At 38.9% G+C, this 16,950-nt stretch overlaps 1 protein-coding gene across 13 annotated transcripts in view; it reads left to right on the forward strand.

The window, feature by feature from the left end:
- Positions 1-16,950, forward strand: part of ADAM22 (ADAM metallopeptidase domain 22) — a 132,089-nt gene that overhangs the window by 88,648 nt on the left and 26,491 nt on the right. For all 13 annotated transcript variants that reach the window (XM_039379724.1, XM_039379727.1, XM_039379776.1 and 10 more), the window contains exons 14-25: positions 2,835-2,886; positions 4,702-4,801; positions 8,576-8,647; positions 9,170-9,262; positions 11,336-11,416; positions 11,643-11,693; positions 11,965-12,028; positions 12,462-12,567; positions 13,652-13,768; positions 14,473-14,641; positions 15,588-15,696; positions 16,667-16,757. In XM_039379724.1, the coding sequence (XP_039235658.1) occupies positions 2,835-2,886; positions 4,702-4,801; positions 8,576-8,647; positions 9,170-9,262; positions 11,336-11,416; positions 11,643-11,693; positions 11,965-12,028; positions 12,462-12,567; positions 13,652-13,768; positions 14,473-14,641; positions 15,588-15,696; positions 16,667-16,757 (1,105 nt within the window). The remainder of the gene's footprint in view (positions 1-2,834; positions 2,887-4,701; positions 4,802-8,575; positions 8,648-9,169; positions 9,263-11,335; positions 11,417-11,642; positions 11,694-11,964; positions 12,029-12,461; positions 12,568-13,651; positions 13,769-14,472; positions 14,642-15,587; positions 15,697-16,666; positions 16,758-16,950) is intronic.

The following is a 16,950-nucleotide window of genomic DNA, read 5'->3' on the forward strand; positions in this document are numbered from 1 at the left end:
TTTTGGATTTCAGTAAAACCTTTGATACTGTCTCTTACAGTATCCTTCTGGACAAAATGCCTGGCATACAGCTGGATAAACACATCTTGCAGTGGGTGAGCAATTGGCTCATGGGTTGAGCACAGATGGTGATAGTGAATGGGTGACATCAGGCCGGTGACCTGTTGCTGGTGAAGTTCCACAGAGCTCTGTCATAAATGACTTGGATACAGGACTGGAAGGGATACTAAGCAAGTTTGCAGATGACACAAAACTCAGAAGAGCTGTTGACTCCCCTGAAGGCAGGGAGGCCCTGCAGAGAGACCTCGACAAATTAGAGGACTCACCAACCATAGGAAGTTCAACAAGGGGAAGTGCTGGATTCTGCTCCTGAGATGGGGCAACCCTGGATGTTCATACAGACTGGGGAATGAGGTGCTGGAAAGCAGTGCCATGGAAAGGGACCTGAGGGTCCTGGTCGATGGCAAGTTGAACATGAGTCAGCAGTGCCCTGGCAGCCAGGAGAGCCAACCATGTCCTGGGGGCATCAGGCAAAGCATCTCCAGCTGGTCAAGGGACGGGACCTACTCTGCTCTGCACTGTGATGGCCTCACCTTGAATATTGTGTGCAGTTTTGGTCACTGCAATATAAAAAAGACATTAAGCTATTAGAGAGTGTCCAAAGGAGGGCAGCGAAGATGGTGAAGGGCTTTGAGGGAAAGCCGTGTGAGAAGCGGCTGAGGGCACTTGTTCTGTTCAGTCTGGAGAAGAGGAGACTGAGGGGAGACCTCACTGCAGTTACAACTCCCTTGTGAGGGGAAGAGGAAGGGCAGGCACTGATCTCATTCTTCTCCATGGTGACCAGTGACAGGACCTGAGGGAATGGCCTGGAGTTGTGTCAGGGGAAGTTTGAGTTGGATATTAGAAAGAGGTTCTTCACCCAGAGGGTGGTTGGGCACTGGAACAGGTTCCCCAGGGAAGTGGTCACAGCACCAAGCCTGACAGAGTTCAGGAAGTACTTGGATGATACTCTCAGGTGCATGGTGTGACTCTTGAGGATGGTCCTGTGCAGGGCTAAGGGTTGGACTCGATGATCCTTGTGGGTCCCTTCCAACTAGGCATATTCTGTGATTCTGTGATATCATTAATTTTCCACTATTTAAATACTTTGATATCCCCCTGCTCATAATTCCTGGCAGCACTGGTGTCAGTGTTTCATTCAAAATAAACCATAAAGGTGTCTGCCACTTCCATTCATTTCAGGGAGATTGGTGTTCCATCCATGGACCAAACAGCTGCTGTCTTACAGCACAAAGGTGGAAACATACATTATTAGACCTGGGGATGATGAGGAGTAAGCTTAATACTGTTACGCAAAATAGTTTTGACAATATAACTTTTTCGCCGTTTTCCTTGATTGATTTTCTTGTAGATTTCCCAAATGCCCAGTTCCTCTTGTAGATTACACTAATACCTTGTATTTACCACCCTACTGCTACCATTTCTCTCCTGTAACCTTGGTATTCAACTTCTTAGTGACCCCTGTTTATATGCAGTGCTTTAATTCAAATCTCCCACAACAAGCACCTCGCCCTCTCTGCTTCCATGTTATATTAAGTCCCAGCCTTGATATGATTAAAATAAAAATACAGTTTTGAACAATTTATATGATGAATTGGAGTGTTTACTTATTGGATCATATGTACTTTTGTGGCTTAAAAAAGATAAATTGCTATTTGAAAAAAGATAAATTACTATTTTAGTAATAGAACTCTGCTTAGGTGGATTTTGTTTACAGACATTGTAAAGAAAGTATATAATGCAGGGATATATCTGCATTTAAAGGATTTTGCAGATTATGTAATTCTATTTTTAAAAATACTCAGAAATGTGGGGCGGATGCTCTATGCTGCAGACATGTTCAGCATTCATTTTTCATCTGCATATTTTTGAGCTGATGTAGGGGCAGGGTAAAAGTGAAAATTATAATAGTGGTGATTCCCTTTCTCTATGGCTGAGGGAGGCAGGACACTGTTTTGGTGGGGAGAGGGGAGAATGCAACTGTTGGACAGAGCCTCATTTCCTTTGTAGTTGTACTTTTAAAATGGAAGCAATAAACTGATGTTCATGGGTACAGTAAGGCAAGTTACAGAATGTGTATGTACAAAGCACTTCTACTGAAACGGAAAGAAGACACAGTAATGAAAGTGGTGGACTGAGGCCAAAACAAAGTGACCCCAGGCAAGCTGGCAGGGCAGAAGGGAGGACTGCCCTCTGCCAACCAGGGAGTTGCAGGGCAAAGGGAGGGAGAGCAGAGGAAGAAGCTGATAGATCCTGCTGTATTGCCTTGTGTTTACTGACTGTTTTATGCTTTTTTTGTCTGCCTTATTGTTAGGGATTTTTTTCGAGTGGAAATTTCCCCAGTCACATTAGTGTAGTCAAAGAAGAGAACTAAAAAATAGAAGGGTTAAAATGATTCTTTTTTTTTACTTTGAAAATTTGGGAATTGAATATCATCACACAGGAGAAGACGGGAGAGCTGACTCATGATTTGCAAGTGCTGAAGGCTGACACTGCAGTTTCCTCTAACTTCACTTTAAGAGAAGGAAAGAAAAACAGGACATATTTTCAAAGCTCAGGATTGCATAGAATCATACATAGTTTTTAGAAAAAGTTTGGCAGCGTGCACTAATACACAAACTAAGGTGTGCAATAAACAGAAAAATTGTTCTTTTCAACTTGTATTAAAATATGAAATAGAATTGAGTACAGTGTGGTTTTTGTGATAAGAAATTTATTATTTTGGACTCACAAGACTCAAGATGTAACTTTTGATTTATCTTTTTTTTTGTCAGGTGAGTGTAAGTGTGAGGACATGTGGTCTGGATGCATAATGGGAGATATGGGGTAAGGCATTTCACTAGAGGAAAGTCATGTTCTTTATACAGTGACATAAAGGAAAGGTGTGAAAATGTTTCCCTCTTGTGGTTCAGCAGAATATTTTTGGTGACTCATTTTTCAGAAAGTAAGGAATTAGCTATGTACCTTAGATACCTTCAAAGAAATGTGAGAATAAGTGACTTAATGAGAGGATATGTGAGAATTTTTGGTGAATGCTGATTTAACTTTAAAAGCACTGGGTTCAGCAGTCAAGCCATGTTATTGCAAAGAAGCAGAAGCATGCGTAGCTTCTTTTCTCCTGCAAGTTTGCTATTGAGTTGTGGGAACAAACAATGACATACCTTAATTCTTGAAATACTGTAATCAAATTTCTGAAGTATGTCTCATTTTCAGTGTTTCTGTTGGAATCTTTCATCTGTATCTATCATTTTTTTATCCCTCGAGTTGTGTGATATTGTCAGAAAAAAATGCCCCCATTGGAGGCTGAGTGTGCCTGGGGAGATTTTACCTAAGAACTAGTGAATCAGCAAATTTTTGCTACTGATTGAAACTTGATGCCTTCTAATATGTGTATACAGGCCTTAATTCTTATTACAGGCCTTAATTCTTTTATCATGTGTGTGAGTTAAACTGTAGTCTAGTTTTAGATGTAAACAGTGCTCCAAGTTTTTAATTCATTTCAAGTGGATCTGCAAATTTTCACAATAGCTTTGTGGTCAGAAAAATTTTGAACAAAGTGTATTTCATCCAAAGCTCTTTGAAAGTATGAATGTGTGCATTTTTCACCTTGGTATACCTGAAAACATATACAGTAGGATTTTTCTGATTTCTAGTGTGTTAAAAATGAAATCAGAGAAACATTTTTGATTCTTGCAAAAGTGCTTTCATATCTAAGGGCCTTAAAATTCTTTATCTGATGTTCAAACCTTTCAAATAATTAGGTACACAAAAAAGCCTTTTATTTACCTAGCTTATTGATGAATGTTGGTGAATTCCACAATCTCTGTAGTGTTTAGACCTAAGTGATGAACACTAGGGATGGAAAGGGCCAGTAATCACTCCTAGCAATGCAGGATAACACTTTGGCTAATATTGTTTTTATTCTGTGATGAGCTGATAGAGGAAAGCCCTTGAGACTCCACAATCTGCTTGAAGCATAACTACTTTTGTGACTATGCACCTGAATATAAAGATCACTGAAGTTGCTTTGAGAAAAATTATTTCCCTGTGGAAAGGATCCATGCAAAGATTCATATGGTTTTTAGGTGGGGCACTGTGCCTCAGATTGGCGCTCTGTACTCAATTGAAATTTACTGAGTGGGACACACGATAGGGGGAAGCTGAAATGTTAGATGGTGTTTGTTAGAAGCATGTTTAAAATGGCATAACTCTATTATATGAAAATTCTGTAGGCCAGGAGAGCAATTTCCTCTAAGAGGGAAACAAACTAGGATCAGTCTTTGTCTCTTGCAGTATGTATGGGAAATAAATATATTTCTGAGATCAGGCCTGTTAGTGGAACAAGTCACTTGTGAGAACTACACACTGTGTAATAAAACTTGTGATCTTTGACTTGTAAAAGTTTAGTGAAATGTTCTAAACCTCTCACTTTCCATGAGCTCTATGTCATTGTTGCAATTTCCTTGTCATTTATTGGAAGGATTTCCAATTAGGTAGACTTACAAAGAGTCACTTTGATTCTGAACAGCATGCTTTTATACTTTTTCTAAACTATAATGTCATATTTCTCCTATTTTGAAAAAAGAAAATACAGTGTAAAAAGCACTAGAGAAAGTAATCCTGCTACCTTATTTCTGTCAGGTACTATCTTCCAAGCAAGTTCTCTGAGTGTGATATTGAAGAGTATCATGAATTTTTAAACAATGGAGGTGGTGCCTGCCTTTTCAATAAACCAACCAAAGTAAGCATTACCTTATTATTGAGTATTATTTCTATTCTATTCCTAATTTAGATGAAACCAAGAAAAATGAAAATTATAATGTTGGGAAAAAACCTGTAATTTTTATATTTCTGGTTTTTTGCTTAGTTCTAACTATTCTGGCAACATATGGGTCTAAGTAGATTATTTTAGTTCATAGTAGTTTGGAAATTATATTTAAATACATCTTTAATAAAGTGGTTTCATGTCCAACAGAGTTCCCAGAGCCTTTGATCTAGAACCATCCCTCATGCAGTTTATTCTGAATATTGTAAATACAATACATTTTTGTATTATATATTTGTATGATATTATTGTATTGTATTATGTTATATATTACAACTGACTGTATTTACTGAGGTTTCAAGAGTCTTGGTAAACTTTTGCACAGCTTGTTTTCTAATTTGCATTAAATGTCTTTTGGTACAAATCTCTGGAGGCTGAAGTAGGATCATTTTTATTTCACATCTGTCCCAAGATGAAGACATGACTTCTATAGCCTCTGCAGAGGGTGCCTTGCCCTACCACCAGACATTTAAGGCAGGTAAATACGAAGCAAGACTAAAGAAACTTCAGCCAAGATGCAAGGGCTTCTGCAGTGGAGGATTTGCAGCAGTGTTTCAGTATATTCCTGCTCTGTTACTGAAGCACATGTTAAAATGTAAAGCAAGCAGAATAATGGTCTTGGCTCTTTTCTATATATAATTAATGTTAACCTCTGCTTAATGGCTGTCTTTCAACAAGCAAAGGAAAGAGGCTAAGGCAGAAAGACAGTCCAGTGTGGAAAAAAGACTTGATAACTGAGATGGTCACAGATGTAAAAGAGAAGAAAGCCAGTTCAGGAGTGATGCATGTTCCTTCTGGTGCACCTGAGAAAAAGTGCATCTTCTGACAACCACAGTTTCCATAAATGTTAGAGAGGGGAAGAGAAGGCATCAGATCTGGACAAGCTGACACTGCTTTTCTCCTAAAGGTCTCTTTTCATGGAATAATGTTTTATTAAAAATGGAGAGAAAGCACTGTGATTCATTAATAAGATGCAAGATTTCTAATTTAGAATGCAGATGCATTTTAAAAGTTTGTTAAGGGTGAAGAGAAATACTGGTGGTTTTATTTCTTTGCTGAGTGAGTTGTTTACATAGTGTAATGTGTCTTACTTGATCTCGAGCACAAGTCCTATGAGGAGAGGCTGAGGGAGCTGGGGTTGTTTAGACTGGAGAAGAGGAGGCTCAGAGAAGACCTCATCACTCTCTACAACTACCTGAAAGGAGGTTGTAGCCAGATGAGGGTTGGTCTCTTCTCCCAGGCAACCAGCAGCAGGACAAGAGTGGATGATCTTAAGCTGTGCCAGGGGAGGTTTAGGTTGGATATTAGGAAGAAATTTTTTACAGAGAGAGTAATCAGACATTGGAATGGGCTGCCCAGGGAGGTGGTGAATTCACCGTCCCTGGAGGTTTTTAAGGAGAGACTGGATGTGGCACTCAGTGCCATGGTCTGGTAACCATGGCGGTGTTGGATCAAGGGTTGGACTTGATGATCTTGGAGGTCTTTTCTAAACCGGTTAATCTGTGATTCTGTGATTCTATGTTTCTGTGATCTTTTAGTGATTTTGTTTACACATCTGTCATTTGAAAAGAAACCAATTGCCCTGCTCCAATTTAGTTTGGCATATTTACAATTTGTTTCTAATGGCATGCAGAAATGTGGAAGTTAGATGTGGAAGCCATGGTGATTCAGACTCTTTTATATATTGTGATTGAGTTTGTTTAAAGGTATTGTCAATGGATGTCTGTCTAATTCACAAAGTTGTCAAAGATGTGTTTCCTAGCAAGGACGGTGAAACACAAACTTACTTTTACTTTTCAGGAATTATGAGATAAAGGAAAGTTGATTTGACAAGGTGCAGTGTTTGACAATGCTCCACTGTTAGATCAGCTATGATCCCGAAAATTACATCAGTGGCTGCTGAAGCAGATTGAACATATGCTCTTTTCAAATGAATGGATAAATAATATAAATTTGGGGAAAAGTTACACAATTTGCTTTTAATGTGTTTTTTTTTTCTTCAATTTCATATTTAACTGTCCCTGTGTACTGTAGCAAATTGACCCAATATTTTCACAGAATCACAGATTATGCCTAGTTGGAAAGATCATCGAGTCCAACCCTTAGCCCTGCACAGGACCATCCCCAAGAGTTACACTATATGCCTGAGAGTATCATCCAAGCACTTCCTGAACTCTGTCAGGCTTGGTACTCTGACCACTTCCCTGGGGAACCTGTTCCAGTGCCCAACCACCCTCTAGGTGAAGAACCTCTTTCTAATATCCAACCTAAACCTCCCCTGACACAACTCCAGGCCATTCCCTCAGGTCCTGTGACTGGTCACCACAGAGAAGAAATCAGTGCCTGCCCTTCCTCTTCCCCTCACGAGGAAGTTGTAACTGCAATGAGGTCTCCCCTCAGTCTCCTCTAGACTGAACTGTCCAAGTGACCTCAGTCACTCCTTATATGTCTTCCCCTCAAGGCCTTTTCAAGGCAGGATGCTCTGTTACTGCCATCTCCTTGTCTCTGTTTTGCAGCCCACCTAGACATAAGGAAGAAGTTAAGATGTCCGGGAAAATACATAGGAAACAAGCAGTTTTTACAACTCCTTAGTATCTCTAAAAGATAATTGCTTGCATACATTTTATGTTAAAGTCTACATATGCATTTCATGCTGCAGTCAAATTTCCATTTCAATAGGGGGATCTAATAATAGCACATCAGCCTGTGTCAGGCTGTGGTTTGTGGCACAGTGAAATGCGCAGGGTGATGCTCCATCCTGTGGACTACTGACAGAGAGGCAGCAGGTGGAGAGAAATGCACTCTACACCATGAATGATGTACTTGTGCAGATGGCACAAGAGAACTTAGAGGACAATCTGCAAAATTTTAATCTTGTGATACATTTATATGCCTTCTCATTTATTTTCTTTTAGAAGAATTATGTGTTGTAATTTTAGAAAAACAGAAACAATGAAACTGGAAAGAACAGAATATAAGTGTCTAAGTGTTCATTAGAAGAGAGTATAGCACACAAGTATACAGATTTAGATATTTTAAGTTACGGTTCAGTGGGAAGACTGAAAGGAAAGGGAGGAAGTCTCACCAGCTATACTTCCTCATCTCCCTTATGTGATACACGCTTATAGAAAACTGCTGAAAGTTCCCAACTGTGGTAGAGGAAAAGGGAAAGAAAAATCCAGCTACAACAAAAACTGACAAAGAAACCCATCTGCTTGACTTTCTGTGCATTTCTAAGCCACATACTACCAAAGGAGAAATTTTTATGGGTTTTCCTTCTGAACTTACAGTGCAGGCTTTAACCTCTGAGCCCTCATCCCTTGAATTTCAGAACAACAGCAATTGCAACCACTGTGAAGATAATGAAAGCATCATATTGTTTTAATTTTCTTCCTTTATTGTCACATTTTTTGTTTTTCATTGTAACTTCTGCTCAAACTGAATTTGCTGTAAAACTGTCACTTATGCATGGAAGTTACCATGTGACTGGGCAGTATTGCTGAACTAATTTAAAGCAGTGTTCATTCTTTGTACACCTCAGTTGTGTTCTCTTAGTCTGTTTCAGACTGGATACTGTTTTTCAGTTAATAAATTTAGAGTGCTAGGTAAAAAACCATGTTACACAGAGTAAATATGACAACGATTCCCTTAGGAGAGACATGCCCTTTGATTTCTGCATTTGCCCTGCAGCTTCTGGATCCTCCAGAATGTGGCAATGGATTTGTGGAAGATGGAGAAGAATGTGACTGTGGGACAATAGCGGTAAGTACAATGCACTTTAAGTGAGCAACTAGATTCTCCAAGACTTGGTGCTGCCCGTTGCTACCATCAACAACAAGTGGGGGAAGACAAGCAATGCTAAGGTCCTGTGCCAAAGAATTCATAATTTCTTACATTTTCCATCATGTTTAACAGAATGTGGTCCAGCTTTTTTATTTTATCACCACATAAATTCTGAAGAGTAATAGTAATACCTGCCTGTGCAGAATCAGGCCTTCAAAGATGTTAAAGAAAGTATTTTGCTAGCTGGGAACGCGACTCTGGTCAGTGCTAAAATGTCAGTATTTAATGATTGACAATATGAAGTTAGAAAAATTATTTTCTATATTGCATAGGAAACAGCAGTTTCACGCCCCACAAGTGCATGCCTTTTTCTTCTTCCAGGTGCCTAAAAGCCTGATTAGAAATCCATTCAGGTAGCATGCTAAGATGAGAAGTAATAAGAGAGCTTGGGGCTCATGTGCTTTTCCCATGTATTCTGTTATAAGTGTGTGTGTTCCTCAGGAGTGTGCCAGTGAAGGAGGAGAGTGCTGCAACACTTGCACCCTGACAGCGGGCTCCCAGTGCAGCAACGGGCTTTGCTGTCGGAAGTGCCGGGTAAGGGCAGTGACCTTCACTGCAGCATCCTGGTGGGAATGCATCCGGGTGGCTGCAGGTACCACATCCCTTCCAGACCTTGCGATTGCTCTTCTGAAAGCTTACCTTTTAAAATTGGCTGAAATCTGATTTGTCTGGGGCTATACTCTGTCTTTTAGGCTTGGCTTCTTGGGGCAGGGACTGTCATCAAATGCAGAGGTAAATTAAATCCTTCCAGTTTCAGAGAAGTTTTAATCAGGTTGAAGTTCCATGAGATTTCATTAGATGTCCTTGTGCCGTTCCCAGTGCCATACATGCCGCTCTGGATTTGCCCCATGAGACTGAATAGGAAAATTGTACCACAGAGGGTCTGAGAAAAGGATACAGTAACAAAACCAAAAGCACAGCTAGCAGAATTGTTCAGAAGGGTTCATCTAAAAGACACATGACTTCAGTTTCAGTTTGGTCTGCCTGTGTCTCTTTATGTTTGGACTGACTGAAATCCCATTGAGTAAAGAGAACCAAGCCCTATGTAAACTGTAAGGTGTTCTTCCTGATACATCAGTAAATAGTAAAAGGAGATTTAACCAGATTTTGGCTGTAAGGGAGCCCAGCTAAATATGACTTCAGATAGTTGTTTGTACTCATTTAGTAATAATGATAATTAGTATTAATGTAATTAAAACTCTGGTGTACTATGTGTGATATTTTTATCTTTGTCTGTGCACATTTGATGGTTTCATTTCCTTGGGAGGATCATTAGTAATAACTGTGGACCACATTCTTGACTTTTTGCTCATCCTAATGTTAAAAAAAGAAAAAGCACAGATTATGCTGGAACAGATCACATTTCCCTTAGCACATTCCTTTTTTTAATGTAATATAAAAAAAAAGAAATCAGCAGATTGCTAGTGTGGGTGAATTTTGTTCAAGAATCTAAGTCACATAGGCAGTACATTGAAGACTATCAGAACAAAACTAAGCTTCTGTATTTTTTGCAAAGAACACAAGGTTTTATCTACATACAGAGTGGCAAGGGTGAGCAAATGAACAGAAAAGTAGAATTTTGCAGAACAGGTATCCCCAGGAGGTGCTAATCAGGACAACTCAAAAGACCATATATAACAATTCCCAAACTTGGAGTTACCTTCCCCTGTAATACTCTGCCTGAAAGCAGGATTGAAGGATGGATTGAAAGCAAAACATGGTGAGTGTACATCCTAGCATCCTGTAATGTCTCTGACAAAATTCCTGTATGCATTTTTCCAAAGACTGGTAGGAAAAGGAAGCTGAAGGCTCGGAAAGTACCCTAGTCTAGCTCTTCCACTGATTGTGCCCGTTGGCACCAGTTGTGGGTTTAGCAGTTTTCCCCACCAAAATGTGTGTTGCATGCAGAAACAAAAAAAAGGAAAACTCAGTGCTGCAAAATGTATTGGGTATCACAGGGTTAAGAAAACTTTCAGGAAAAAATAAGGCATCTGTAGTATGTCCATGACCAGAAGCACTAACAATTTCCACAAATGGGATGTCTTCCTGCTTTTCCAGGTCTTGAGACTTAGCCCATTGTTGAATATCTGGTCACTTGGAAAATTGTGTCAAACTGTACAGAATTCAGTACATTTAGTAATAGTTTCCATTCTGCAACAACAGTGGGGGATTATGATAACCAAAGTGTTCAGCCATGGCGCTCTGTGGTGTTCTTCACCCCTAGAGAGAGGATCAGGATCACTCTTTTTATGTTGTAAAGAAGACTAAAATAGTCATAGAACGGCACAATGACCTGGTCAGGATAATGCTGTAAGCCACTGTGGTATTGGTTTGATAAATCCCAGGTGTTCTGTGTTCCAGGAGAGCACTTCTGCTGCTTGGTCCCCCAGTTGATGCACTTGGGAGGGAGTGCCTCAGAGAGTGGTTTCACTTGCACGAGTAGAAGGCTTGAGTGGTGCAGCAGTCACACCACAGAAAGTGTTTGCACTTCAGTCAGCACATGAATATTTCCCATTTTTTATTTTAGATAAAGCTATAAGGAAGCATTGCATTTAAGGCAAGATATGGAGAAATGAAGACACTAATTTTCTGTCCTTTTTTTTCCAGTTTGAACCTAAAGGAGTTTTGTGTCGAGAAGCGGTGAATGATTGTGATATTGCAGAGAACTGCACAGGAAATTCTAGTCAGGTGATTTGTGTGTCTTCTATCCAAAGACTAAAAATCCCACATGTAGTGTCGCAGTCACAATGAATATTACTGTTTGTATAGTAAGGTAAATAAAAATTGTGTTAAACCTGTTGATACTGAAGAAACTAGCATGATACTGAAATAATTTTTCATATTACTTTTTTTGTATACTTTGCTTTCATGCTTGTCTGATCTATGATCTGTTACTTATTTTATATTTCTATAGTGTTCTCCTAATATTCATAAAATGGATGGATATTCATGTGATAACAAACAGGTAATTAGCACTTCAGTTTGTTTTACATTTTTTCTGCTGTTGTAAATAGCTTTTTATAGATTTTTTTTTAAGATCTTTGGAAGTCACCTGGGACAGTTCTGCTAACATTCATGAGTTTTGGGTGCTTGTCATATTTTCAATGAAAAAAAGATAGAATCACATATTAGCTCCCTCAGTAGAAAGCATGTGACAAATCTGTATAGTAAAAAATACATATTTTGGAAAATCAAGTGATTTGAAATCTGTTCTGTATTTTTTTCTTTCTTTCTAGGGTATTTGTTTTGGAGGAAGATGTAAAACCAGGGACCGGCAATGTAAATATATCTGGGGTGAAAGTGAGTGAATGTTATTGTTTCTACATTGGTTGTAATTCATGTGACTTGAAAGATTATTTTAGCTAAAAAAAATTATGGAAGAGACATATTGAGAACCATTGAAAATATCTAGAACTATATGTCCCTCTGACTCTTCCCCCTTCGTTTCGTCTTTCCATCCTCTTTTCCAGCTCTTTCTCCAGTGTTTGTTAGCCTACTGGTGTTTACTCTGAAGTCTGAGGTTTAAGTTCTCATTAATAATCACCTAGGGAGCCTATACTCTTTAATTTAGGCTCATTAGGCTCCATTAGGGTTCATTAGGGCCCCCTGCAGATCATGGTACTTCAGTTCACAAATTGGGAAGCCCTGCTTTCTTGATCGTACATTCCCATTTCCTGTGACCTGGCTTTTCAAAGTCATCATCATCTTAGAAGAGATTTGTTTCTGTTTTTAGAAGTGACAGCTGCTGACAGGTACTGCTATGAGAAGCTGAATATTGAAGGAACTGAGAAAGGAAACTGTGGAAGAGACAAAGAGTCTTGGATACAGTGCAATAAACAGTAAGTTGATCCATTTAGAAAACAACTGGTATGAGTTTTTTGATCCCTGATCCATTTCTTTAGCTGGTATGAAGAGGCTCAAAAAGCCTCTGTGTGGATCAGAATTCTCCTGGCCACCTTCTGCAGACCTTTGTGCAAGAAATCGTGGAGGGAGCAGAGTGTCGAGAAGAGATGATCTCTGACAAGAGAGCACCATCTGAGCTTGGGAAAACTTGGACCAAAAGTGGCCCAAGTACTCTTGGTGAGGCTTAGCAGTGAGGGGGAGAGTAGCCTATGGTCTCACGTCTTGGTATGGTATCTTTTTATGCTGTGCCATTGCATTGCTAAGTTGCATTCACTTTTCATTGTATTGTAACTTTTCAAATATTTTCCTGAAAGTTGTTGCCTAAACCATTGTTTCACATTCTGTATTTATGCAGTTGACTATTTCTGCCTATTTCTGAACCTTTCACCAGTCCTTATAAAACTGTTTTTTTCAGATTTCTCCATTCTGTCAGTGCCATTTGAATTCTAGTTCTGCCTACTGGTGAACTGATGTCTTTTTCCACCTTTCTGTGCAGATTTGATAACCTTACTTCTGTTCCATTACAAATTCATAAGTAAAAAATATTCAGTATTATGTGAGATGCCAGACCCTACTATTCTGTCAGTGGAAAAGTCTCCACACATGAGAAGTAAAGTTGCTTCAGCAGTTGAATTAAGCTTCATGTCTGCAGTTCCCTTACATATGTGCCATATGAGAATTTATTTAAAACCGGTATATACTGTTGCTCCTCTGTGGACAAGTTACTGTATTTTGATAGGTTATTAAATCAGTTTGATGTGATTTGTTCTTGACAACTTCCTTCTTGCTATTGCTCAGAGCATTTTTGATAATACGTTATAAAATACAGATTTTTCCCAATCTAAGCTCAAGGAGAAAAATTTTCTTGGGAACCACATTATTTATGGGAGTTATTGTCAGTGGGAGAAAAAAGGAATAACAAATATGTAACCAAGAAAGTGAAGAAAACCTTGTATTTTTTATTATTCATTTTAATTGAATTTTATTTTTTATAAGTATCTTTTTATTCTTTCAATGCAGAGATGTGCTTTGTGGATACCTTCTGTGCTCCAATATATCCAGTGTGCCCAGACTTGGAGAACTTGATGGTGAAATCACAACATCCATCTTGCACTTTGGAAGAGTCTACAATTGCAGGTATTTGGAAATCCTGAAAACAGAACAATGGATATCCATCTTGCATAGAAAAGCTGCTTTATCATTCCTTAGTGCAGAAAAACTATTTCCATGAAGTTTTTTTTCCTGTTAGCACATAACCATTATTCCATTTCAACCTTTGTTAAGCTTCAGGAAATTAACTGCATTGTGGGATGTGCAACTGTTTTGCAGTCCCCTCTGTTCAGTGGTTAATTTTGCCTGTAGAGATGTAATGCTCTTCTCAGGCCCCTTGATTTTACATTCTTTAGTATTTGTAAAAGTACTTAATGCACCCAAAATACTTTGACATATGCCTGCACTGCCAAAGCTAACTGGCAGCTTAATTTGTTGCTATATGTTCAATGAATCCCAATTATAGACACGGTATGTTTTCATAGTTTCATAGAAGGGTAAGATGAAATAAAGTCCTAAACAAGTAAACTCAGTGTTTTATGTAACTCTAGCTCTTTCACAAGAAAAATGGTCTTTGTTTTCACCATTACATTTGTTTGATGTAGATATACTATGTTTTCCTTTGTTTCACTTTAGAGCCAGTGAGATAACTAAGCCAATACTTAGTCTTACTGGTCCTGTGTGTAGTATAATGAAGATAGAAATAAAGGCAGCAGCCCAGAACCCAGTTTCTCAAGTAGACCCATCTAATCACAGCACAAGTCTCCAAGATCCTCTTGGTTGTCTTGCAGTGGTGGCCATGTGAAGCTTGATGAGGAGACGGACCTGGGATACGTAGAGAACGGGACACCGTGTGGGCCCAACATGGTGTGCCTGGACCATCGCTGCCTCCCCACTGAGGCCTTCAACTTCAGCACCTGCCCAGGCACTACAGACAGCCAGATTTGCTCAGGACATGGTGTATGTTCTTGCACTCTTTAATCCCTTTTACTGTTTTTGCTGAGTACCTGGCACTGTGTAGTGTACTAGCCTGTACAGACTTTTCAGGAAGCCAGCAGCAGTATGACTCTAGAAGTCTTTATGCCAGAGAAGTTTTTCAAAAGGAAAAGGAAAGGAGGTACCTAAGTAAACCTAATGCATTCCTGTCAAGGCATCTTAAGCAATGTGTATGTATGTAAGTATGTACTAGTTTTACAAAAATTTTATCAATCAATTTTTTTGCTATCACTTTTGCTAACTTGATTGATATTTCTTCTGGCAATGTAGTGGAGAATAAATACAAAGGTTTTATGCATTGAGAAACTTGGTTCTCTGTTTTTCCAGATGTTCTTTTTAGTTACCTCCTTATTGTGTCAACAGCCAAGATAGTTCATAAGGTTGTTGGATTTTGTTGGCTGAGAGTTACTTTGCTCGGAGGAGGGGGCAGTGAACTGGCTTTTGGCTAGTGGCAGCTTCTCTGCTTGGTGCACAGCCTGTGGCTTTGCTACGGCCCTGGCAAGTCCCCGTGTCCCTCACAGTTTGAAACAGTGTCCAGGTCCCTATGGCCGAGATGAGATTAAAGGCGTTGTTCTCTCATGTCTTTTGTCTTGTATACTATATTAAAACTCCCTTTTTAATCTGAAATCAACCACTTCATCATATTTTGTAAAAAAAGGTCTTGAGATCAGAGTCTCCGAAAGCAATTATAAATGCATTAAAAGATATTAATGTACTTTATACATATTACTTCTATTTATATAAAATGTAATAGTACATTTAATACATTTATATCTAATACATAAATTTTTTTGTAACATTTTGCAGGCAGTCAAAATCAGTGCTTTATCACTGTACCTATACTTAAGGTATTAATTACGGGAATGGATTAATTTTCTGATTTTTTTCTGAGCTACACTTTTGGCTGCAGGTTTGTAGCAATGAAATAAAGTGCGTCTGTGACCGATTCTGGGGAGGAGACGACTGCAGTTCTCGCATCAAAGATGATCTCTTTTTTGATAAAGATGCCATCAATAAAGGTATGTTGTTATAACTTTTACCAATAACTGAAAAATCTTGGATTTGAGGAATGTTCATCAAGCAAAACTAGGTCTCCTACTCTTTCAGTTAGCATACAACATGCTCCACCATTAGGAGCCTTGTTCCTCTCCCTTCCTCCCACAGCAGAAGCACTCAGTGTCTGTAAATGAGGCCTCAGACCCGGGTTTGGATGTGCATAGTGCTGCTCACAAGCACTCAGTACACCTTTTGGAGCTGGTACCAGTGTGTGCGGCTCTACCTTGCCTGTCCCAGACATCTGAGGGGCCTTATTACATGTATTAGTGGATCAGGACAAGCAGAAAAGTTATGGGGCTTTTCATATCCAGAGGGAAAGGTCATGTTACTTACATGATTGGTTTTTATTTGTAGTGTAAATTTCTTTTTACATGGCCAGTATGCAGCATGTCGGCACACAAATTTTTGGCTTTTACATTTTTGGGGTGAAAGTTTTTATTTGGCTTTAGGTTTGCCTACAAGAGAAGGTTATACTGTGGAAAAAAGAGCATGTAAATGTTTGGCATTATAAATCCTTGTAGGGGGGACAGTTTACCATCTTTCAGAATATCTCTTTTGGTTAATTTACTCAACTATAGAAGAGATTTGAACAAAACCAAACAGTCACTTTTATTGCAACTTAAGCATGTATTTGCTAGGCAGTTTGTAAGGATGTAAGTCACAGCAGTTTGATATTGATAACATTGTATTGACATACCTGACATGACTGTCCCATGTAGCAAGTGTTCAGTTAAGGGATTAGACACAGAGATCAAAGCTTGATTTAGAGGTGATCTTTTATGTCCATGCTATACTTCAAGATTATATCACTGCTTACAATTAATCAGCCTAGTGCAAGTTGTTCAAGCAGGTTTTTGAAAGATGGTGCATTTACTGTTTTTGTGTATTCTTCTCCTAAAACACTATATTTTTTCCTCTTTCTTGTGTTTCCAGGTGTGGTTAGCACAAATATAATAATAGGGGCTATTGCTGGCACCATTTTAGTGTTGGCTCTCGTTTTAGGAATAACTGGTTGGGGTTACAAGTAAGTAAGTTTTGTTCTTCTTAATACAGTTAAGAAATGTGTATTTCATCTGGTAGCCAATTATGTTATGAAAATAGCAATCTAAAAAAATCCTACTTCAATAATATTTCTACAGGGACATTCTTATAGTACTAACATTTTTCAAGCACTTCTTACATTTGTATGTGATTTTGGAGAACTTGATCCAGGTTTG

Source organism: Pipra filicauda, unplaced genomic scaffold (genome assembly GCF_003945595.2).
Source record: "Pipra filicauda isolate LSUMZ 115617 unplaced genomic scaffold, ASM394559v2 scaffold105_size2325265_pilon, whole genome shotgun sequence".
NCBI classification, from domain to species: domain Eukaryota; kingdom Metazoa; phylum Chordata; class Aves; order Passeriformes; family Pipridae; genus Pipra; species Pipra filicauda.